General features: G+C 43.6%; 1 protein-coding gene across 2 annotated transcripts in view; it reads right to left on the reverse strand.

Moving 5' to 3' along the window:
- The window catches only part of STRN4 (striatin 4), a 276,698-nt gene that overhangs the window by 26,226 nt on the left and 225,963 nt on the right, over positions 1–24,509 (reverse strand). For both annotated transcript variants that reach the window (XM_085625652.1, XM_085625651.1), the window contains exons 10-16: positions 22,026–22,201; positions 5,140–5,187; positions 4,805–4,926; positions 4,221–4,388; positions 3,924–4,064; positions 2,083–2,181; positions 1,721–1,807 (exon numbers count right to left, since the gene is read on the reverse strand). In XM_085625652.1, the coding sequence (XP_085481778.1) occupies positions 1,721–1,807; positions 2,083–2,181; positions 3,924–4,064; positions 4,221–4,388; positions 4,805–4,926; positions 5,140–5,187; positions 22,026–22,201 (841 nt within the window). The remainder of the gene's footprint in view (positions 1–1,720; positions 1,808–2,082; positions 2,182–3,923; positions 4,065–4,220; positions 4,389–4,804; positions 4,927–5,139; positions 5,188–22,025; positions 22,202–24,509) is intronic.

Here is a 24,509-nt window from a genome sequence, read left to right on the forward strand (position 1 = left end):
CATGCTGGTGACGCCGCGCAGTGGCAGGATCTTTTGGAAGTAGCCAGTCAGTGCCAACCACGGCCCGAAGTCAATGACAGTCTTTGTCTTGTGAGACTGGTGAGGCTTTGCGGATACCCGCTGTGGTGGAGGTGTAGGGTGCACAGTACTTATGGAGTGCTGCCCCTGAGTGATGTTGTGGAACTCCTTTTCAGACCCGGAGCTGTCGTCTGGAGAGATGTTGCCTTTATCTGCAGCCAATGGGAGTGCCTCTACCTCGAATTCTAGATTCTCCAAACCGTAGAGTTTCAGTGCATTGTTGACGCCTCATCGAGACACTTGCACCCTTCGATCTCTTAGTGTCTTTTTAGATCGAAAAGACCTGCAGGCCTCACAGGTTACACACCCGGTAAAGGTTGGTGTGTGGAAACTTGGCATAACAGGAAGGGCAGATTCGAATGGACGTACGTTCCATCACCAATTTAATGTCTGTTGGTGTGAATGTCTTAAAGAAATTGTGGACTGAAGGGCGAAGACTCAAGTGGCTGCGGTCGAGTCGGATCTCCCAGACAAATTTGACGCCGATGGTAAAAGGAGGGAACCAAACTGGAATCTAAAACAATACTGAAATACTGAAGATGTCACATAGGGCTCAACAATGGTATCAAACCTGAGCAGAGGAGCACACGCCCGAACCTGACAGCAGAAAAACACAATCAATGTAGTCAAAGACCACGCGCATTGCAAGCAAGAGATGTCACTACACCTCGTGACTCTAAAGATCTGCACACTTCTGAGCTCAACACCAGGATGTGGACTTATGCTAAGCATGTGTATCTACAGCCATATATGCCATCAAACCAATGGTTCATCTGAGTAACCTGCAGTGCTTATCCCCTTATATCTCTCTGTTTTTCTTTTAAATACGTTAGCCCCTTTCTTTATTGATGCTACCCAGTCTGCTTGTAACAGAATACATGCTTTAGTTTTATTTTAATATCTTTCCTCTTCCAACCACATTCTCGTCAATAGGCTGGATCACATCAGTATATCTCCGGTATTCTCTTTTATCTGGTCTGATCAAACTTTTATAGACTTTTAGGTTTAGTCCAAATCTGCGGTCTGCTTTGGTCAAATCAAGCGTGATATACAACCTACACGATTGTCCATTAAAATGGGGTACAATCATCTTGGACAATCAACTGTCTTCTCTCACTGCTGATCTTTCAACTGACGAAGATGAAATACAATACAGTAACCACTAATGCACTGTTGCTCAGTTGTACATACATTTCCTAAAACTGTTAAGACTGAAGCTTATACAGCTGGAAGCTTCATGATAAAGGAAGCAAATCACATCCCCAGTTGCCAAAGAAGTCAACACTGCTTCTCCCAAGAACAATTCTTACTAAGCAAAGAAGGGCTGGTCTAATAATTCATTTCTGCGTTACTTTAGTTCCTTTCTTTTTCTAGCTTGTTTCATTTCAGTTAGTCCACGTTTGACTCCTGTAATGTATAGGCATTTTATCAAACAATTGTGCAGACAGGGGTAGAGCAAGATACTTTGTGTCTATGAGGTTGTCAACATTCAACATGCACAGACTGAAATCTCCAAAAGAAGTGTTGAAACCAGATAGAGATATGTATCAAAAAACACCAGGCACTGGAGGGATAAAATAACATTCAATCAGAAAGCAATTTGACAATGAACAAATAAATATAATCTTAGAATTATACTTACTTCCTGACATAAGGAATGTTGCATTGGGGTCTACAGCGAGGCAAGTAACTGCATCCAAGTGTGCAACCATAGAATGCACCAATTTACCTGGGGAGAAAATAAAAAGGAGATTAAAATCACCTTTAAGCAAGCATTTTCACCTGACCTGCTCCTTTCTCTTTGCTAAAGCTGGTCTTGGCACACAACTCTGTGTTTACTTTGAATTCTTAAATCCTGCATTCAAATCGAGGAGCAGGAAGTACAATTGTATACTGGCAGTGCTTGCTGCGATGGTGTAGCAGTCGCATCCGCAAACGTGCAGCTCTTCACGTCAGCCTCTTACAAAAAACCCTCAATTGGTAACAGTGGGTTAGCTTTCCTACCTGTACGGTTGTCGAGGAAGCGGATGCCTCGGTCTTCATGTGCCGTAATGGTGATAGGCTGGGAAGGGTGGCTCACCAGGCGATTGATGGGATTGAATCCTAGACAGAAACATAGCTTAGCAATATTCAGTCACCTGCCATTTATAATGTCTTCTCTAAACTACCATGAACAACAGTCCCCAAGACCCAGGTTCTTCCCTCTCCATCAGTGGTTCTTAACCTTTTGGCTTCTGTGGAACCTCAATGAGTAAATACTGGGATTCAGGAGCCCCCACTAAATCCTTACAGGAATTTGGGGACTTCCACTGAGTCACAACTGGAAACCTGGGACTCCAGCCATAGAAATTTCTATAATTTGAACTTCAAAACAATGCACAATAATACAGATACAAGTATACATAAAACCTTCACAAATAATCAAATATTTAATTACATTTACAAAAAAATTTAGACAAATTATAACTTCATTTAAATGGATAGATTGTAGCTTTTCTAAATTCCTTTTTTAATTCTAAAAGACAAAGCAGTATGCTAGACTCTAGCATATCAGTTTGCCTTTTTGCTCAAAATGCGTGCTCTCTTTTTGTCGGCGCTTCAACTGAGGCCACTCATCCTCCATACTATATTCTGTTTAATGTACTTGGGCTGCTCCAATGAATCCTGCGGAGGATATGAATTTACTTTTTACCTCTGTTTTCAAATTCCTTCACATTCGCCAAACACTTTTTAACTTTCAGTTTTACATTTTGCTTCTTTATTTACATATACTTTATTAATTTGCTAATATCATTTGATTTTGTAAACAATCTTGGTCCCATGAGAAGGATTCAGGGACGCCCTTGGGTCCGTGGACCACAGGGTAAGAACAACTGATCTATTTCCACTGAGGATGCCTGACCTCAAGCAACCCAATGCCACAAATTTCTCAAGTTCTTCAACATGGCAGGATTATCCACTACACCTAATCTCTATGTTTCTGCTTTGCCTGGTCATTTCCCCCCTCATTAACCCAAAAGCTATCTATGTCCCTCTATATTCTTTAAAATATGTTTTCTCATCACTAGGCTAGACAGCAGTTGTTTCTCAAAACAAAGGATCCACATCTCCTCCTGTACATAACTCCAGACCCACCACTGTGCCTTACCACCATGTTTCCCCTCCACACTCATAAGATATGCCTTTGTGTAAATCCCACACCAGAATTGTGCATTCCCACTGAAACCCCAGGCTCCACCCCTGTGCAGAGTCAAGTTATGATACCAGATTGGTCCTCATTGCAGTCGGCCTCCAGGTTCCTCACAAAGGCCTATGCTCTTGGCTAAGGTTAACCAATAGCCAGAATGAAGGTCCTCTCTAAGCTCAACTCTAGTCTCCTTCACAAGGCACATGCTCTAGGGTCCCTCTAGTCTCCTTCACAAGGCTCATACTCTAGTTTCCCTCACTGGGCCCCTGCTTCTGGGCTCCATCAAAAAGGACCACGTCTCTGGGTCCCCTCAAAAAGGCCCATGCCTCTGGGCTACCTAAAACATGCCCGCCCAACATCCATGGGGTCTCTCAAAAAAAGGCCCCTATAGCTTTGGGCTTCTTCAAACAAGGCCCAGGGCTCTGGGCTCCCTCAAAAGACTTCATATGACCAAATCAGAAGGTCATTCACAGTCAGCAAATTATAAGATTCTTCAAAGGGACCAAACTTTAGACTCCTTTCTGCTTCATAATGACCAGTCACAAGCCATTAACTGTGCCAGAATCAAGCCTCCCACGTTCATTGGTACCAAGTTAGATAAGAAGGCTAAGCTAACAGAACAGCTGTACCTCTTTCCAAAATTCTATCACCAACTTACCTCCACCACAGCGTGCATCCAGCGCTAGCAGAGCAGTTGAAGTCTGCATGTCATATACTAGGGCATCCCCAGTGTGAAAAGATACCACAACTTGATCAGGGACTGTGCTAGCAAAGGCGACTGAAGTGGGAACACCGTGCTCTATAAAGAACAAAAATGAATTACCACAATTGGCCAGAGTTGTAGGCACAGTATCAACAGACCATGACAAGTGCTGACCCATTAAACTCTGTGTGGAGACTGTGAAAATGGATGACCAGCCATAATCAGCAGGATTCATTCTCCTTTTCAACTCACCCTTGTCTGGGTTGTAGGTACTCAAGCAGGAAGGTTTGGTGCCCACATCCCAGATCTTCACGGTGCCATCTGCCGAACATGATGCCAGGCGATGTCTGCAGGAGCTGAATGCCAGGCCCCACACACAATCAGTGTGCCCCTCGAGTATGTTGCTGAGGACACCTGGATCTGTAGCACAGAAAAATATTCCTATGGGTAATTCTGACAGTGCTATTTCCTCCAGGTTGACAGACTGTCATCAGAAAATCAGCCACCTTGGAAGGTGACAGCAAAAAGCACCAGTGAACAGTGAGGGACATCATATGCCCTAACTGTATTACAACCGGTCTCTAGTTATGTACAGTGAGGCAACTATATTAATTTAAGCAAAAGCATGGCGCGCTGTTCACAGAAGTTTAAGGAAGTGCTTACAACTCGAGTTACAGGTACTCAAGTGGTAATCAAGGGAAACTGCAAATGACGACCCTCCAAGCAGCAGATGAAAAGCAGGTCTGGTGCTTGCATGTAAAGGGAATGCAGACCTATCAATGGCCACACTTAAGACTACGTTGATCCAACTACAAAAATAAAATGAAGGTACCAACCATAACTATCGTATGGGTCCATGTTCAAGTCTGGAATCTTCCAGCAACATATGCGGCTATCTGCTCCCCCACTGTAACAATATTCACTATTTGTGCCCATGGCTAGGGACAGCACCGCTCCTCTAGAACAGAAAGGAAAAATTAAGGATGCTAAAGGTAGAGAACAGAAGGTAGAGAGGAAGGCAAGTAAACAAAAAATAAAAGTTGAGAGGGGAACCTAGTGGCAGAAAAAGGTTATGAAGAGCATGCTTGTGAGGACATTGATAGTGTGAGAGGCATGGAATTTGACAGCAGGTACAGGCTAGTGAGTTGGAATTTTAACAACAACAACTTACCGATGTGCTCTAAAAGCATAAACAGGTTCTACGTCAAGAGATGTGTTCCTGCAAAATGAAGAAAGACAAGTTACATTGTTTTTACAGGCAAGTTGATTGTTGAATCTACCTGTTATAGTGTGGTTGAGGGCTCAATCAATGTAATCCCTTTAGGACAATAAAATGTTAATCTGACACAGAGACTAACAAATGCATTCTTCCTCACTCATCAAAATCAGAAAATCATATGAGAAGAACCACTAGTTCTTCATCATTTGAATAGTCACTAATACATGAACACTAAATAGCCCTGCCTGTGTGCAAACTCTCACAAAAATATTTTTTGTAAATGTCCTTTAAATATTTTTCTTAATCTGAACTTTTATCAATTTTCCTTTTTAAAAAGAAAAACAAAGAAAATGGGCAGATACGTTTCAATTCTACAATCACATAGCTGACCTAAACAAACGGGTAGGCTGTGTCTGGTATTTATAAAGCATTAATGAGGCATAAAGCTCTCAAGGCATGAAGCCCTCAAGGATGGGCTCACCACCCACGCCCCCTTATGGTTTTCAGAGGATGAGGTGAGTTGCCCATGAATGAATGAAGATACACACAGTGGAGCACTAGGATTGCAAGTCACTGACTTTCTCCCCACCACCTTATGTATATTTGAACACTTGAGAGGACCAAACTAATCTTCTTCTGAGGGAGAAAAAGAGTTGAGAGTGGACAGCAATAGCAAACATGCCATCAAACCAAAAAAATTCACTTAGGTTATCAGCCCTACAAATTAGTGGTCTAACCTTCAGGTAGCTGCTCTGCAAATTCCAGTGACAAAAAGAGAAAAGGCTCTTCTAGCAATAGTGTTTCTGCTTTTCGAATCAACCTTATGTTGTTCTGTAAGTGAATTATCAGATTTTGGGTTACTGACTATTACTATGCAGGAAATTGACTGCTTGGATTACACAATCCAAGTATGGATGGGGCTATTTCGGACTATTATTTCAACCAGTCAAACAGGATTTTTAAAGCACAGCTAATCACCAGCGACGGTATCAAAGTGCTGAGAGGCCTTAATACTTCGGGAGGGTTTAGTTGAGCAGCCAGGTCTCGAGTCCTTTCCTGAATTCCAGAAGAGAGGATGAGGTCCGGATGTGAAGTGGGAGGTCGCCCCATGACTTCCCAGAGCAGTAGAAAAAGGAGAGTCCTCCACTGTTACGTCAGTGGTTGCGAGTGTGTGTGCAAGGGAAAGGAAGGCGGAGCACAGGTGCCTGGAGGGATGGTGGAAGATTATGCAGTGTTTTATGTATGCTGGTCCTTGATTGTGAAGGGCTTTGTAGGTGTGGCTCTGCATCTTAAATTGACATCTCTTCTGAATGGGGAGCCAGTGGACTTGAGTGGCAGCCGGCATGGTTCGCAGGTGGTGGGGTGAGTGCGGGTACGCAGGGCTGGGGGCTACAGAGGTTGGAGGGGGGGTGCGAGGAGGAAAACGGTGTGCAATTAAAAAAAATAAAAATATATAGAATAAAAAAACACCTTGCCGCGCCAGGTTCCGCGTCTCTGCTCTCCTCGTCAGACAGGCACAGGAAGTACAGCCAGGCTCGCCTGCCCAATCACAACGCTGCAATAGTGCGTTGTGATTGGTTGTGGGCGTCCTGGTTCAACGAATGGGGGCCTGGAGTTGTTCTCCATGCAGGCTGTAATGCAGCCTGCATGGGGAACGGGGAAATTGTGCATGACTGGTTTGGGCGGCCCGAGAGGGCCGACCAAACAGTCATTGCGCACTTAGGAGTGGGCAAACCACTCCTCCCCTGCTCAGAGAGCAGAGTAGCCCCACCCGCCACAAAGAGGTAGGGAACATAAAATGATAATAAATCTAAGTTATTATCATTTTATGTTTCTTCTTCCTCCCACTGCTTAAAAGCAGCTTTATTCTATGTTTTCATATAAAGGAGTTGTCCATTCAGCCCAGCCAATGCATTTAGTCCCTGTAGGAATTCATCAGGGTCGTTTATATATTCTATATCAGTATCCAGATACTGAATGGTATTTTTATTTTCTCCTCAATCCGATTTTTTTCATCTATAAAACAGTTCTCTATGTGGGTGGTGTACTACCCCCTTCATCCTTCGTACTTCCGAATCCAAATGTGTTGACAAAACACTAGGCTCTAGATATATGGATAGGCATTTTTTCCCTTTTTTAACCTATTCAAGGGTGCTAATTTCACCAGACAGAGCATTCTCCAAGGTGAGGTGGTAGGTTAACGCAGTACACCACTAAATGGCGGAATATGCACAGCATATGAATCTACAAGAGATTTCATGTCACAAAAATAACTTTTTTCAGGATATGTTTCGCTGCAATTCAGAAGATTCATAGTAATCCAGAACACCCATCTCAGTAAAAGTGCGTTTCAAATACATAAACCTAGGAATTTCAGCCACATGATGAAGTGCTAAAAAATCCCAAAGCATTAATCTTAGAAACCCTGCATCTGGTAAATGCTACATTTTATACCACAAAAGACAAAGGGCCACACCTATTAAATAATCTGGTTATTCCAGTTTCATCATGACAGATAGAATGTGCTGTATTCTTGGGGACCGAGGGCAGAGAAACGGTTCTCAATCCGCTGAAGCCATAAGGGGTTAATGTTGCCCTAAGCTCCTCAACTATAGGAGGCAACCGGAATGTATTTAGATTTATATGCTTGTATGAGTTCTCCAACAGGTTTATGGCGAAGCTTTCAGCTAACCTAGAAACCACATTGGTTGCTCTCTGGAACTGCATAGATCTTAACTTAATTAGGTATCCCACTGAAATTCATCATCAAAAGTGATAGCTAAATATTTAAAGTGCTTGACCCCATCGACCTTGTCCTCCCCTGCTTGTGAGTTTTAACCTTAGTCTTTGGCGGCCCACAAACCATAGTGAATGATTGCACCATATTAACATTTAAATCTAAATCACAATCCATTGGCTGTTCTCGCACTAAGAACAGGGTTGTCTGCATACACAAGTTCTAGGATTGCTCACTTCCCTTATTTGTGGCATAATCCTTTCGATTATGTACAAAAAAACTCTCCAAATCATTTATATAAATTAGAAATAAAAAAAGGGGACAGGATACACCCCTGTCGGACATCTGAGGTGTATTTAATTAAAGAGGTACATTGCCCGTCTTGACTGTATCGTACTTTAACAAAAGTGTCCCAATGAAGAAGACAGAGGAGGTCCACCAGGCCCGGCTCTACCCCCACATTCCTAATCATGGCCTACAGTTGCATGCGGTTGACAGTTTGAAAGCACGCAAGAGGTTCATAAAGACTATATGGATGACACCTCTCATGTAGTTCCCTACAATAAGGGATAGATTCAAAGACTGTTTAACAATCGTAATACCTCGGCGAAAACCAAACTGGATGTCTGAGAGGATGTTATATTCATCGGCCCATGACTCCAACTTCGATAATAAAACTCGCCCGAATATTTCTGAGGTTGAGTGGAGTAGAGAAATGGGGCGATAACACGCGGGTTGAATTTTTTTCTCCCTTTTTAAGTCTCGCCTGATCCATGTGCTGATCTGGCCGAGACATTTAGTGTACGGGTTTTGAAAGTGCTGCCACACGGCCTAGCGCTTGTGTTCACGCGAGCAGCCGGCAGCTTTCAGAGCCCGAGGCGCCATCTGGAGCTTTCACTTTTTCCACCCGCGTCACGCGGCCAATGCTAGTTTTCCAAGCTTTGGCCGTGCGCGCACACAACTCCCGCTTCTCCCCATCCCCCACCACATATGACTTCTCGCGCGCGCAGCCAATGCTGGTTTCTTTTGTCTAAAGCACTCAGCAAGGGCACGTGTGTTATCCAACTGCCTCCCTAGTGAGCTTCTCTACCCCTTCAGTGCTCCGTGTTGCTCTCCTGCCTGTGTACTTCTCCCTCCTCCTCTCTCGCCCCTAGTTTCTGTGCCCCACCACATAATTTCATGGTTGCTTACATGTCTGTGTGCTTCTCCCCCACCTACTTTACATTACTCTCTCGTCAGCCCCCTCTCTTCCCCACCCCGCTGCTGCTCCCTCCATCCTACCCTCCGTGTTGCTTCCCCCACCTGCAACTCCTTCTCCTGTCAGTTGCATCTCCTCCCCAACCCCGCCCTCTGTGTTGTATCCGTTACCCCTCCGCACCTGCGTGTTACTCCCCTCGAACCCTTTCATTCTATGTTGTTCCCTTCCCACCGGTGCATCAATAAAAAAAATTGCTTGCATAATTTTGTTGGTATGGGCATGTGATGGGTGCAAACTGACAAAATGACGCAACTGCTATGTCATAGCGCTTGTTTACAGTTTATTTGCTGTAGCCATGCTGCACAGCACCAGCAATTATGTACAGCATTGGCTAAGAACCATCAGGAAAGCCAATAGTTACCAAAGGCAAGACTCATTGGCTTTGCCAGTGCTTGTTCCTTTTCTTTGCTGGTCCTCTTCTTTCCTGGCGCGGACTCCTACTCTTGGCTTGTCTGGCTATGCTTTGAGAAACAATGGGCGGTTTGGTTGCTCGCGCTTTCAGAAATTTCAACGTGGAAAGCAAGGCTCACAAGGTGGTCAGCCAGGAGAAGACGAAAGCGGCTCCGCTTCACCCTACAACACCACATGAGTTACGCATTCGTGATTATTTGGGTTGTGCGCACATGGGGAATGTGGCAGGTATCCTTGTTTTTTATTCTTATTGTATCTATTGTGCAATTTCGAGAAACATTTGTCCGCCCCAGCTCCATTGGATGGCATTTGAGTTATGCGCCGAACGTTTATGCTTGCATTGGTTTGTTGTTGCCCTCTACAAACCCAGTTGTGAGACTCAACTGCCCATGAGCAGTAGAATGTGACCTTGACGTTTCTAGGGTGTGTGTTCTGTAAACGATTAATTGGATTTGTCCTTAATTGGAGGCCATACTAATGTCAGGCAGTGGCTTCCTACTTGTGCCACTACGTTGTAGAGGTGCCACCTGCTGGATCGTACCGGGTTGACGTTCTTATGAAGCTTACGGGCGTTGTGCTTCTCTCATGTTGTTTTTTGGTTATGAAAGTGGTCATTGTTTCTTATATCTGTTTCTCGTTCATTTCTTGTTCTGTGTTTTATTTATTTTTATGCTGAACAATTACAACGTGTATAGTAGGTGAATCGCCACCCAGCGTGTTGCCTCCATCCAGCACTCTCACACATTCAGAAGAAAGTGAGCACAGAAATTAGCTTGTGCAGTGTATATCACAGCATTAGCATACATTGACTTTGCAAAAACTTCTTTTAGGGTGTATTTTGTTTTGGTGATCTATGTAGGAATGGATATTTGCTCCATATATATTTTTTGCCCTTATTCTTATTTGTTAGAATTCAGCTTTGAACACCTGCAAATAGGTTTCATTGAAGCAAGGACGGTACAGGCCCTATTAGTGGTACATGAATGCCAAGTCAGATTGAGTAGTAATTGAACACATATGCCATCTGTCTAATGTACTTAACAGAAACATTTCATTATTACAAATACAGTACACTCCCCTGTGGAGGTGTACTGTTTTTGTTACCAAGTGACATTCTTTTTTAACTTTAATCAAAGTACAAAGGCACAGTCAGTGTTTTTACATGCCCTGTTTTCCTTTGGAATAGGGGAATTCCTTCTTTCAATTGTATTGGAGAGATAGGTGACAATATAACTGTAGCAGCATGCAGACGGAATGCGGCCACTGACCGCGCAAAGATGAAACGGTGCAGCTTGCTGGCTCTTGAGTCCTTAAAATAGTTCAAGGTACATTTTACTGTTGTCACTCTAGCTATGAATATGTTGATGAAAGCTAAGAATTCCCCTGATATTCTCAAAGTGTGATTAAAATATTCTATTGTAACATCCGAACACTATCCTGGCGACTGCTGTCCTAATAGTGCAGCTGCAGTTATAACAAGCCTTTGCAATGCAATAGGTCTCGCATTTGCAAGAGTTTAAGCTATTGGTATTGTAAATGACAATGCCTTTCACTTATCTGTCTTGATAATTAACACATAAATAAAAGACATTGTTATTTACAATGCAAATAGCTCGAATTCTTGTAAATGCGAGACCTATTTCACTTCAAAGAAGTGGGCGCCATTGTCCCGGGCTGCTTGGAAAGTGAAAGTGTTTATGGCGCGCTGAATGTTGCAGGAGAGCATGTTGTGCCTACAGTAGGAGAAACAAATTAGTTCTTACAAACTAAATAAAACCTACTGTGTAACAGAAGTAAAAGGGCCAGTCCTCATGGGAGGTTACAAGGCGGTCATTAGGAGGGACTAACAAGACTAATAATTAATCAGAAGCCTGCAATTACGAAGAACAATGACACAAACCAATGGAAAATATGGGCGGAGAGTGGGCGGGGCTTCACGTCCATTCTCGAATATAGCATGCCTCGCAGAGCAGTGTATGCTCTGCCCAGGCTCAACCTAAAAGCCTGTAATACTGAGCTATTTTTCACAACCAATAGCACATCATTCAGATGCCTATCCACTTGTACTTTTCTGTAGAGACATGGAGAACTCATTTATTTAAGGGAATTTTCTCATACATTCTCTGGAATTTTCTTCTGAATATTCAAGGCTGTGATCAATGGCCAACAAGCTTGCTGCTGCAATATCAGGATCTTATTGATCAAGAGCCCTGGAAAGAAGTTACCGCACCTGGATCCTTTGAGATAAAAGCATCAGGACTAAGAGCCGAAGGGTGGATAGTGGCTCTATTGGCAGAGGGGCCCAGCTAGGTTTTTGCATGCAATTTTCAGAGCCAAGAGAGTGAGAATGTGCAGCATTTTAAATCTTGTCAGTTCATTAACTTAGTGATCTGTGCAAACTAATGGTGCTCCTGTTTATTAACATTCATTTGATTGGAGCTGTGGGTTGACCTAAGCTTTGCTTCCAGCTCCAGATTCGACATTTGGCTTGGATTTGGCAGTATTGCGTGGCATTTGCATTTAAGGCCCATAATAAATGGTAACAAATGATTTCCTTGCAGCTCACCAGTTGAGTTCCAGTGAGGCTTTCTCTAGGCTTCATCTAGTTTACACTCTTTTTGCCGGCTGACTCACGTCCACTGAACTTGCACAGTATTTTTCGCCCACACTCCCATTTTGTTTGCACTGTTATTGCACTTGATTGTGTCTCCTCTCTGTTCCCACTGTGCCTCCATCAAAAGGGCTCTCAATGGGCCCCTTAAAATGAGTAGTAAACAGACACGAGGGAAGTTAGCACTTCTTAAGTTGTGAACCCAAAAAAACAAGCATTGGCATAGCCAATAGGTCTCGCCTTTGGGATCTTATAAGTGTTTAACCATGCAACAGTTGATGTTGCACCAAGGATATTGTGCTGCATAACTAAATACTTATAAGGTCCCAAAAGTGAGACCTATTGGCTATGCCAATACTTGTTAAATATTGGAACAATAACGGCCTCTTTCCAAGATTTCAGATTGGACCCATAACAGCCACTAGTAATACATTCGTAGCTAATGGCCTCCAGAACTTAGTATTAGCTTTAACAATATCAACTGGGACACCAGTGGGATCCAGGGCCTTGCCCAAGGCACTCCTGTTAGTAGCTGTAACAACCTCATCAGCACAAATGGATTGACTCAAGACCTTCCCAGCCCTACTGTCTGGAACGTAACGCTCACCCTCCTCATCTACATTATTTTTCTTGCCAGTCTCAAAAACCTTGCTAAAATGCTCTTCCCACCTTTCATCACAAATATGGGACACAGGTTTAAGGACCTAATTATTTGAAAGAAAAAAAAAGGTTTATTCCCAACGTCCCAGAAACACTATCTCTTACAGAGGCAGCAGCTTCTAAATTCTCCCAAACGTTACAGTCTAATTTCCTAATTTCGAGTTTCTATAGCTAATTTAGAAACATACCGAGCATGCTTCACAATTTCATTGCACCTGGGACTTGCTCTGAAATGTTTGCTTTGGGGATTTGTGTGCTGCTGAGCAAGCCTCGTCGAACCATCTACAATGGTGGAGGGCACCTGAGTGCTTAGTCAATAAAAGCTTGCCCAAAATGTTCTGACACAAGGAGTTAAAACCTTTCATTCAGGAGCATGGATCGGTTTCAAAAGCAAAACATGCAATGAAAGCGGGCTCAAAAGATTCAACTAGGTCGCAAGGAAAGTGGTCAGGATCAATGGGGTCCGATTTAGCGTATAATCCTTTATTATTACTAAAATGGATTGTCCTCACGTCTACTGACTCTTAGTCCTTGATCAAATCCAAACTCAGAATTAAAGATAGTGGATTGTGATAACAGTTAGAAATTATTACAAACTTTGAGAACAGGAGGACTAGTTCTTTTCAGAAAAAAATAAAATCTACTGTGCTATGTGATCTATTACCACTGTATGTTGATATTTGAAAATTTGATTACAAACCCATGCCCCAAGCAAAAAACACAGATTATTTTTAATTAAGTCATTCAAAGTATCCCCATACACAGTTGTTAGGCAAACCACAGACCCTTTGCCCCCAAAGTTACATAATGAAAAGTTAAATTACCTATCTAAATAAAGGGATGGATCTTAAAGCTACGATAAACTTTCTTATAAAACCATTAAGTTGCTCTACTATTTCCGACGTCCTATGATCGAAAGTGTTATTATAAAAATTAACCAGAATAAACAATACAAACGGATATGTGCAAAAAACAGAATTTTCTACCAATTAGTAGTGTTAATGGCTTCTACCTTTGCAAAAGCGAATATGAATGGCATAAATAGCACAAAGCCACATTTTGCCCGCTCAGCAGTAGATGGAATTGCTGAGGTGCAAAAGGAAACAAATCCATCAACTACAAAGATCTATACCATCCATGTTTCCTAGCAACAAACGGTCAATTTTAGAAATAAGTCAATCAATCAGTATTAGATAACTTAGAATGTGCTCCTGCAATATTCCAAGAGAGAATCTTTACACCCAGAGGATCACAAACCTCCATATCTACAGGAGAGGCTAAAACCGAGCTTATGGGGTGGGGATATACAAGCTAGCAGAGTTCATCCCAAGAAATATAGTTAGGATAACCAAAGTATTATCATCGGAAATAAACAGTGAAAGTAAATCCATATCTGTAATGGGATAAAAAGGGAGCAAAACAATTCACAATTTGAACATTATATACAAGATCCTGCTTTAAGGGAAGGGAGGCTCTAGTATAGTTTACCTTTTTAGGCATCTTTGTGGAAGAACGTTCTGTGAGGGGAGTCGCAATGGACCCATATTCCTTCACAAACCTCCTGTAGTACCCAGTCAAGCCAAGGAATGCCCTGACTTGGGTCTGGGTTGTTGGAGTTGCCCGGTCAAGAATGGCATGGATCTTGGGCTGTAAGGGTTGTACTTGGCCTCCACCAACTAGGTGGCCTTAGTATACCACAGTTCCCCACTATCTGGCATTTGGATGCCTTGATAGTTAGGAAAGCAGTTTGCAGAGATTTTAAAACCTTCCCCAGGTGGATCAGGTGATCCTGCCAAGTGGAGCTAAAGACAACAATATCATCTAGAGATGCTGCACTAAAGGACTCCAATCCAGCAAGGACTTGATTCACTAACCTTTGGAAGGTGGCAGGGGAATTCTTTACCCTGCAGTTAAGTCAAAGGTACTTAGAAATGTGACTGCACCCAATTTATCTATCAACTCATCTGCTCTTGGGATAGGGTGAGCATCTGTGTTGGTGACAGAGTTTAGCCCTCTATAGTACACACAGAACCTCATGTCTCTCTTTCCACCCTGGGGATGAAGTTTGGGGACTAGAACCACTGGCATGGCCCAGGGGCTCTCAGATGGTTCAATGACCCCTAGCTCCAGCATCTTGCTGACGTCAGATCTGATGCTTTCCTTGACTTGATCAGACTGTCGATATATATTTTTGGTTTTGGACAGGTGCACTGTAACCAATGTCCACATTATGGGTACACTGGTCAAGGCGGTTCACATGGATCACCCTTTTGGGTGTCCTGCTTGTGTCCAGGTCAACCAAGTAGGTGACCTCACTTTTCTTTTCGAATATGGGGTAAGGGCCACTCCATTTGTCCTGGAGAGCCCTTGGTACCACTCACTCCAAAACCCACACCTTTTGCCCTGGTTGAAATTCTACCAGTGTGCTTTTCGGTCATACCAGTGCTTCTGAAGCTCCTGGCTGGCCTCAAGATTTTTGGAAGCTTTTTCCGATGTACTCTGCCATTCTGGACTTTAGGGGAGGTACATAGTCCGCAATGTCTTGTTTCGGTTCCTGGAGAGGCTTCTCACAACCCTCTTTTACAAGACAGAGTGGTCCCCTAACAGGATGGCCAAACAGAAGTTCAAAGGGGGAAAACCCTACTCCCTTCTGAGGCACCTTTCTGTAGGTGAAAAACAAGCATGGTAAGAAGGCATCCCATCTCCCTTTATTTTATTCTTTTATTTATAGTTTTATATAGCGCGGACATGACCCAAAGGTATCAGAGCGCTTCACAGGTGCATGATGTAGATCTTTTAGAGAACAACGGGTACAGCAGTAATAAACATATCGTTCCGGCACGTGTCTTTCGTATTAGTTATCACGATAACAATTATAAACTATTAGGTGTACAAGGTATAACAGTAGTATTATACGAAAGGTTCTGATGTGTGCCTTCATATCATTATCAACAATATTACAAAAAGATCCATTAGTTGTATTAGTGTACAGTCTACAGTGTCTTCGCCGCTAACTGGTGAGTTTATCCTTATATTCGTGATTGGTCATGATGCAGATGGTGATCAATCACTGTTTATGGTAGGAACTTGCTCAGGGAGCCCCATAATCATGCATTTCAATATCATATTAAACCTCTCAACAAGACCTTTGGTTTGTGGGCGATAGGGTGTAGTAAACTTGTACTGCACTCCACACTCTTTCCACATATGTTTTAGGTAAGCAGACATGAAATTTGACCCTCTCCTTAGGAAACCCTACCCTGGTGAAGAAACCAATGAGGGCCTTAGCTACTGCAGGAGCTGTAGTAGTCCTAAGGGAAATTGCCTCAGAACACTGAGTGGAATGATCCACTACCACTAGTATACATTTGCTTCCTGATGCTGTGGGAGGTTCAAGTGGAGCCACTATGCCCACACCTACCCTTTCAAACGCAACCCCCAACCACTGGTGCTGGAATAAAGGGGGCCCTTTGGGTGTCTACCTGTTTCGCCACGGGCTTGACAGGTGACACAGGAGCTGACAAACGCTTTGGAGAGACCGCTACCTGTTTCAGGCCAGGCCCCCCCCCCCACCAGCCACCCCCCCCCCCCCCAGTATAACGTCGCCATAGCATGCTTAGTAGTATCACTGTCAACATTAGTGACTGGTTAAGTTTTCCCAATCAGGCATTGCTCTAGGGAAACCAGTGTATCTCCCACCATAGTGGCACTGGCACCTGTACCCCTCAGGGCTTCCATTCTAGTCCCATTGATCCAGGGGTACTGCAATACTTATTTAAGTTGTGTGGTCACACAGATAAAGTAGCAAATTGAACTTCACCCTCTGTGACTAGAACTGCTTCGGTGTGAACCCTGATTTGCTCTTGGCACACTGTTGATCCATCTGGAGACTGACTACACCAGGAGTAGCTGTAGGAGGACTAGGGGGATTCTTGTTAGGACAAGTAGCATCTCCAGTTAAGTGTCCCAACTTCTTACAGTTGTTACACCAGGCCTTTAAAGGATCAAAGTTATTTTCACTCTTTCACTCTACCTATTATTGGACTGGGAAGAGTTTTGGGACCCATCCACCAGTGCAGCTTTTTGGTGCCCTTTTGAAGACTCAGGCTTTTTATCTAGGGGATTCTCACAACCTTTCTCCGGGGGGGACGGGGGGGGGGGGGGGGGGCTTGTTTGTAACCCCTTTTCTTTTGGTCACCCCCAATGGCTGTTTTTGTCCCCCTTGTCTTGACCCAGTGGTCTGCCTTCTTTCCCAATTCTTGGGGGGAAATGAGACCTAGGTCTACCAAATGCGGATGTAACTTTTCATTAGTGCAATTACTTAAAATATATTCTTTCATAAACAAATTGTAAAGTCTATTGAAACCATGCACTTTATTTCCAGCTAACCAACCATCTAGTATCTTAACTGAGTAGTCAACAAAGTCAATCCAGGACTGATTTTGGGTTTTGTGAGCCCCCCTGAATCTAATTCTATATTCCTCAGTTGTGAGTCCAAAGCCCTTCATCACAGTACTCTTCATGAGGTCATAAGACCCAGCATCTGCCCCTGTACGTGTCAAGAGTCTGTCCCTGCAGTTACCAGTGAACAGTTCCCAAAGGAGTGCCCCCCAGTGTGACTTCTTCACTTTTCTCATTTCACAAGCCCTCTCAAAGGCTGTGAACCAATTTGTGATATCATCACCCTCTTCATATTTAGAGACAATCTCCTTTTGGGATTTTAGGATCATAAGATTGCTCTTTATCCTTATTTAGTAAATTGCTGCCACTATTGATGGGAGCTAAGCCCAACTTTGCGATCTCTTTCTCCAGAGCCAGTCGTCTGTTCTCTAGATCCAATCTTTTGGTCAACCTAGCTAAAAGGTTGCCCTCCTCATTGAGGCTGTCCTTAATGTCCTCAGTAGTACCTGACCCACCTGTGTGGGCTCTAGGTGCTGAGAGATTTAATCTTGGAGTTAAGGGCACTGTGAAGTGTGTGTGTGTGTGTGGGGGGGGGGGGGGGGGGGGGAGGGTTGGTAGTGATCCTCATCCCCTCCCTCTACTTCATTATCTGAGAGGTCTTCATCGTTCTGAGAAGGATGGTCCTTGGCATACTCTGCCAACAGCTCCTGGAGGGATGGGATCCCATGATTATATTTTTAAGTTTTCATAGAGAACTTAACTCCCTAAATTCTAAGTTGAGATCAGGGGTGAGGTCGAGTTCCTAAACCTGGTTCTCTATGCCATTGTGGTTATCTTTTCTAACAGCTGGGTTCTTGTTAAGAGACATTGGTAAAAAAGACTAACACCTCTTATCCCCAACTAATGTGAACTTTTATTTTTCTAAAATTCGGAAGGGACTTAACTAAGGCTCTAACAAGACTTTTAGTAATTTAGAAAAAATGTGTAAATTAAAAAAAAAAAATCAGTATTCTTAAGACAATTTAAGAGTTCTGTCATGTGATCAGGTCGTAACCAAGTTAGACCAACAAATGCAAAGTTGTATACCCCACCACTGATCCACCAATGTAGGAAGCTGGCTCTGTATATACTTTACCAAAAGGAGGTATCGTGTGCACAGAGTGAAGTGGAACCCCAAAGGTAGGCAGAGGTAAAAGTAGATAGCACCTTACTCTCTATTTGTGGTAGTGTGGGCGAGCAGTAAGGCTTTATCAGAGGGTAGTGTTAAGCATTTGTTGTACACACTCAATCAGCAAATGATGTCACACACTCAAAGACTGAACTCAGACCAATTTTGTTTGTGTAAAAATATTATTACGTTATTTTATTTCTAGAACCAAGCCAAGCCTGGCACAGGCAAGTGAAATAAATGCTTTGCAAAATATTATGCAGTGTTTACAAGAGAACGCAAGTTCAAATGCAGTTGTTTGAAATACAGGTAAGTCCAGGTATTGAAATTACTGTACAGATTACTTTTTAAGTTACTTTTTCTACTCAGTGTGATATGCCTAGATATCACACTGGGACATTTCCTAGAGAAAGGGTAAGTAAAATCAGTTTTGCACAATTCTAATTTTTCAGATTTCCATACAAATCACCTCCACACTTAAAACATTTTTCAGAGAAAAACATTCAATGGATTCCTTCAGAGAAAAACATTAAATGGATTCCTATGGAGAGAAATTAAGTTATCGGTTACCTGGTAGGTACTCAGTCTTCGGGGTTGAGTTTATGGGAACAGAACAAGGGTTCCCCCAGGGTCAAGGATGCACTCTCAAAACACCCTCAGCTGCACTAGGACAGCCGAGTGCAGAGGGATGAGGCCCAATATTATCCAATGGGGGATAGGGGCCTCCGGTTGGTGGCTGCTTACGAGCAGGCCACTGGGTTGTGGGAGCAAAGCTCCTGGTGTTAGGCTCATTGCAAAGGGGAGCTGAGTTAGTACCCAAAGTACACCTGCAGCGGTGGATGGGTGCAGGGTGCTGGTTTGGCACCCGGTGCCTTGTTGATTTCAATGGGGATTCTCAGGTTTCAAGAAAGACTGCAGGCTTGGGACGAAGGTCTTCTGGAGGTGACCCTCGGTTGGAGAGGTAAGTTGGGATGCCTGGGAATGCTGGGACACCATCGGTTAGGCCACCCAAGGCCGTGGGGCTTCAGGTGCAGGGGTGTCTTTAGGTGTCGGGTTTCTCTTACCAGCTCTGGTCAGGGGATCATCCAGAAAGAGGCTGCAGGCTTCACTGGGAGATTAGAGGCAGGTCAGAGATCACCAGATCTTGGGTCAGAATCGCCGGAGAGACCTCCTCCTAGTGTTGGGCCACTCGAACTCAGGCCGTGGGCGAAGGGTGCAAAGTGGTGCACACTCGCGGGTTTGGCCAGAGCCAGAGTCTGTGGGTAAACAAATCCGGTGTTCACGGGAGACAAAGTCTTTTCAGTGGAAGGCAGGGCAGGTCCTTGGTGTTCTTGAGGTTGCTGGCAGTAGTACACACCGGAGTTTCGCTTCTGCAGGTTCGAGGTGGGGACAGGCCAGTAGGGCAGGGGCCAAGTCAGTGGGCATCCTTGTCTTCTTAGCTTCAGCACAGTTGTTCAGTCCTTCTTTTCTTCTTGGTCGTTTCTTGTCTGAGGAGGCAAGGTTCAGGGGTGACCCTTAATACTAGATTCAGGGGTGTTACAGGTAAGTAAAGGTTGGGACTAATAGGTCCCTTCCTTGGGGTGGCTACACCCCCTATTATGCCACCCTCAAGTGGGAGGGGGGCATATGCCTCACTCTGGTTGGCCTGGTCCCCCCCATCTGCAAGATGGCAGGGACAGAGTTGTGCTTCACCTCGCCTGCCCCATCTGAGGGGTGGGGTTGGCAAAGGTGGGCACACCTCCATTCCTCACTTGGTTTTCCTGCCAGATCTCCCGCCCAAAGTGGGGTTCAGAACCGGTGGGGACCAGTTACTGGAAGCAGCAAGAGGCTTGGTGAAGCTCACAGAGGCAGCAAGCCTTTTAAGATTACCCTTCGTGGACCCTGCCCATTCTGTGCTTGAAGGTTTAGGAAGAGAGGTAGAGGGTACATGGGTGGCACTTAAATGTGGCTCCATTCATTACTTACTGAGTGGAAAGATGTGGACACAGAGCACTGTTTCAAATTGTCCTGCTCCAGTCTGCCACCTGTCAATATCTGGTGATAAATCTGCAGTTAGAAGCTTCCATCAGAAAGGGCTTACTACTACTGGGGGCTGGGGAAGCTTAGCAGTCAAGTGGTTATGGAAATGAGAACTGGCAGTAGGAGGAGTCCTCCCCTGCCTGCTTTTCTGAGCCCTTTTAGCAGGTTCAGGTTTCCCTCAGAGGTGAATGCTCTCATGGTATTTTCATGGCTTTTGTGGTATATTCGTTCACGCTTATTTGAATGTAAAAAGGAGAGGCAAACAACACACACAAAGTAGATCATGTGCAAGTTACTTTCTTCCACAAGAAGGGCACATCACTTACATTGGTATCTCTGTGGAAAAAGCTGCCAAAAAGGTAACATTTTCAGGAAAAAAAAGAAAAATTCAGAAGTGCAAAATATACAGTGAAAGTAAAAAATTCAAGAAGAGTGATAAAATCCTGTCCAAAGGGTGATAAAACACCTAATAGAGTTCTCCAATCTTTATCAAATAAGCCTTAAAAGTAACAGGCAATAGGAGAACTGTTCATACAAGGCATGACAGATTATAAATAGGGCTCCCGGTTTTATGGTATTAATTTTTTTGACATTTCCGTATGTATTTATCGATCTTTATTTTTTGCTAATTTTATCTGTATTTATCCATATTTATTTTGGGCTTTGTGAAAAAAATGAAGCTGAAATTGGTATATTTCCACATTTGTTTAACCAATACATATGCACTCATGCTTGAATGCCTGCCAGGTTTCAATGCTGTGAACACTCGTTGAAGATAAATCAATGCACTGATATGAAAATATTCAAATTTCAGTATCAACCTTGTGCCGGTCTACTGCTGTTAAAACCTCTTGACTAAAATCCCTTTCTTTTTTAACCCTCTTATCAATCCACGCAGCTATTGGCTTCGCACTCACAGCAGACAGAATTTGGAATTACTCAAAAAGCAACTCAATTTAATTTTTTTTATCCACATTTAAAAATAAATACAGCCACGAAAATACATTTTCTGTCTGTATTTATCTGTAAAAATCAGTAAGAACAGAAAATAGGGAGCATTGACTAAATTTGCACCAGATTTGCTACCGCATTCAATTTTTTGAATTTAACATGCCAGATTTACATAAATTAGATTTGATATAACAATGTTAAAAGTGCTCCGTGATCCCCTTAAGCAGACAAGAATATTCTACATTTGATGACCATAAATGAAATTCCTTTGATGAATGACATCCATTCTATGCCACCATCATACAGACAATAAATTTGACACCTATGACCCATACAAAAACCCAGAAAAAATATTAACAGGTGATTGATATTTATACTTTTTAATGAATACACACACACACACACACACACACACACACCCCCCACCCACTATTAGTAATTGTGATTCATACATAAAATACAGAAAGCTATCCCTTCAAGAAGCAAACATTGTTTCAATGGATAGGTAACCCTCTAACCTTTCTGAGTAAGGAAGGCTAGCACTGCACATCAGCACAAGCAATTGGAGCTCCTACACCCAACTATCAATATCATACATTTGCACTTGTATCATGTAGCTTACTTCTTAGTGGTGACCGTCTTCTGTAGGTTCCAGAGCTTCAATGTCCCATCCTCTGATGCAGTAACCAAAGCGGACTCAACGTGGTGAAAGCCAAGGGCCCGGATACCATCGTAGTGACTGCGAAGTGTGAACTTGGGATTCCAAGTCTTCTTGAAAGCATCCTTTCCATCTGCAAGCTACAACAAAGGACATGCTAGTTCTATGTAATGCAAAATTTGGTTTGAGGGCAATTAATGCATCAACATTTAAAGGTAAAGATGACCAAGCTAGGTAAGAAAAGACTGGCATGTTAAGACTAGAAAGGGAGAGCAGAGTACAAAACAAAGAGTAAAAAGAAAGAATGAGTGGGATGTATAAGATGGGAAAGATGCATAGCCACAAGGGAGGCCAAGAGGTATCAAGGCCAATGGAAATAAAGCCAAAAAGGGTTATGAAAGCCTAAAAAGGACAAGCAAAGATCTGCAAGTATTTTTAAGGAGAAGCATGTGGTTGGATAGGAATAATGAATGGCCAAATGACAAGATGGAGGCTAGACAAAAGAAAGTGGCCTTTTGACATGATGAAACCAAGCTGAGAAGCAAGTCAAGGTACCAGGCGGAAGAGGTGTGTTGACAGAGAGGAGCCATTTCACAAAGAAATGGTTCTGATGGATACATGTACCTACAGATTCCGCTCCTCTTCCAGGTGCCAAACTGGATCTGGAGAAATTGCAATAGTTCTCTTGCACCAAGAGGTGACACGAAGACTCAGATTTGACTGCAACACCTCACAGACATGTCACCGAGCTACACAATGCATCACCTGGCACACTGATGTCCGTTATCTTTTGTGTCCAGTGTGCCCTCTCCTGAGCTTTTCAAGGTTTACATTGCTGTAGGATCCGTTTTCTGGCTGCCCAAGACACTCTCAGTGCCTTGCAAATCCGGCATCTTCACCTTGGCAAATCTGGGCTTTCTTGCGGACCTTAATCTCTGTAGTCTTTGGGGGATGGCTAGTGAAACCTGTGCAAGACTAAGAAAGCAACGCTGTTCAATGCCTCAATCTGGATTCAGCTCATTTCTAGCCCAGGATTTATCCTCTTCGCAGTCACCCTACCTTGGAACTTTTAAGTCAAATCAGGTGAGATGTGTTCCTCCTTTCTATTCGTATATTATTTGTCCAAGAGGTCGCCCTCTGGCTCAGAGCTGTGCCCAGTGCTTACTGACCCATTCCCAGTCTTTCCAGCACCTGTGCTAACCCTGCTTCGGTGGCAGCATTCACCAGGGCCTTGAGGACTCTGTTTCACCACCTCGCCCATTACCCTAACCCCACTTCTCTCTCTCTCTCTCTCTCTGGTGTCCCCTTTAGGAGCGTCTATCCCTATAATATGACACTCTGCAGACAGTCTCATCCCAGGTGATGGTCAGCTCCATCCAACTTCTGTGTGTCACGTCCTGCCACCACAAGTCTGGTTAAATATTTAGCTGATGGCTGAGGACCCCTACTTGAGTTAGCAGGTGTGTAATGCTCAGTCGGTTGTCATCGACTGGGTAGTCTGGGGTGATCCCGGACATCTTGCGCCATGCAATCTCGACTGAAGAGCTGTAGGAACGCCGCTCCTTGTTCTGGGGCCTCTGCTTAGTCCATTATGGCTTATGGGAAGGGGTGGGAAGATGTGGGAAGATGAGGATGATATCAAGGAACCACTTGGTGCCTCCTCTTCTTTGCAGTCTCAGAGAAGTTTCTATCATGCCTTTCATAATGCTAGTGGTTGGGAGTCTGAGGTTGATCTTAAATGGCCCCCCAGGTCTTCCATTGGATGAAACTTCTTTTTATGAAACTGTGCAAGGATGCAAAGGTCCTGGCTGTTCCACTGTGCATGATAGAGGATAAGTAATTTGCTGACAGACATCCTCTAGTACAACCCTTCCTCATGTAGGCACTTGTCGCCCTTTTAAGAGTGGTGATGAAATCCATTAAGTTTACTTAGAATAGGTCAGCATCTGTTCCGGCTACAAGTGATCGAGTTCCATAATGTTATTGTTTGGCTTCGGGTGACCAAGAGTATTTAACTTTTAATCCACAGTTTGAGGCTGCAAGTCTTTCTGGACAACTGTTTTGTCACCAACCTAACTCATTCATATCATTTGTTCCTCCAGATGCTGACTGGAAGGGAACTGATGCAATAGGAGGAAGAACTTTTTCTTTTCAGGTGCTACGGCCCCCGGCTCCTATAATGTCACATATCTGTTGTCCCACTTCTCCCATGCTCTTCAGGAGAGGAAGCAGATGGTGGTTCCACTCCTTCCAGATCACGTGAGCAGTACTTTGCAGAAGTGGATCAAAATGAACTTGGTGCTGCTCAACAGCGCTTTCCGACTCACCTTGAAAAGGAGGATTGAGTGGTCGAGTCCATGGGTTCATGTGTCTCTGTACTGCATTACTTGATTTGGTCCTTCTGGTATCCCAATAGACATCCAAGATAATCTGTTGACCTTATCCTTT

This window comes from Triturus cristatus, chromosome 9 (genome assembly GCF_964204655.1).
Source record: "Triturus cristatus chromosome 9, aTriCri1.1, whole genome shotgun sequence".
Lineage (NCBI taxonomy): Eukaryota > Metazoa > Chordata > Amphibia > Caudata > Salamandridae > Triturus > Triturus cristatus.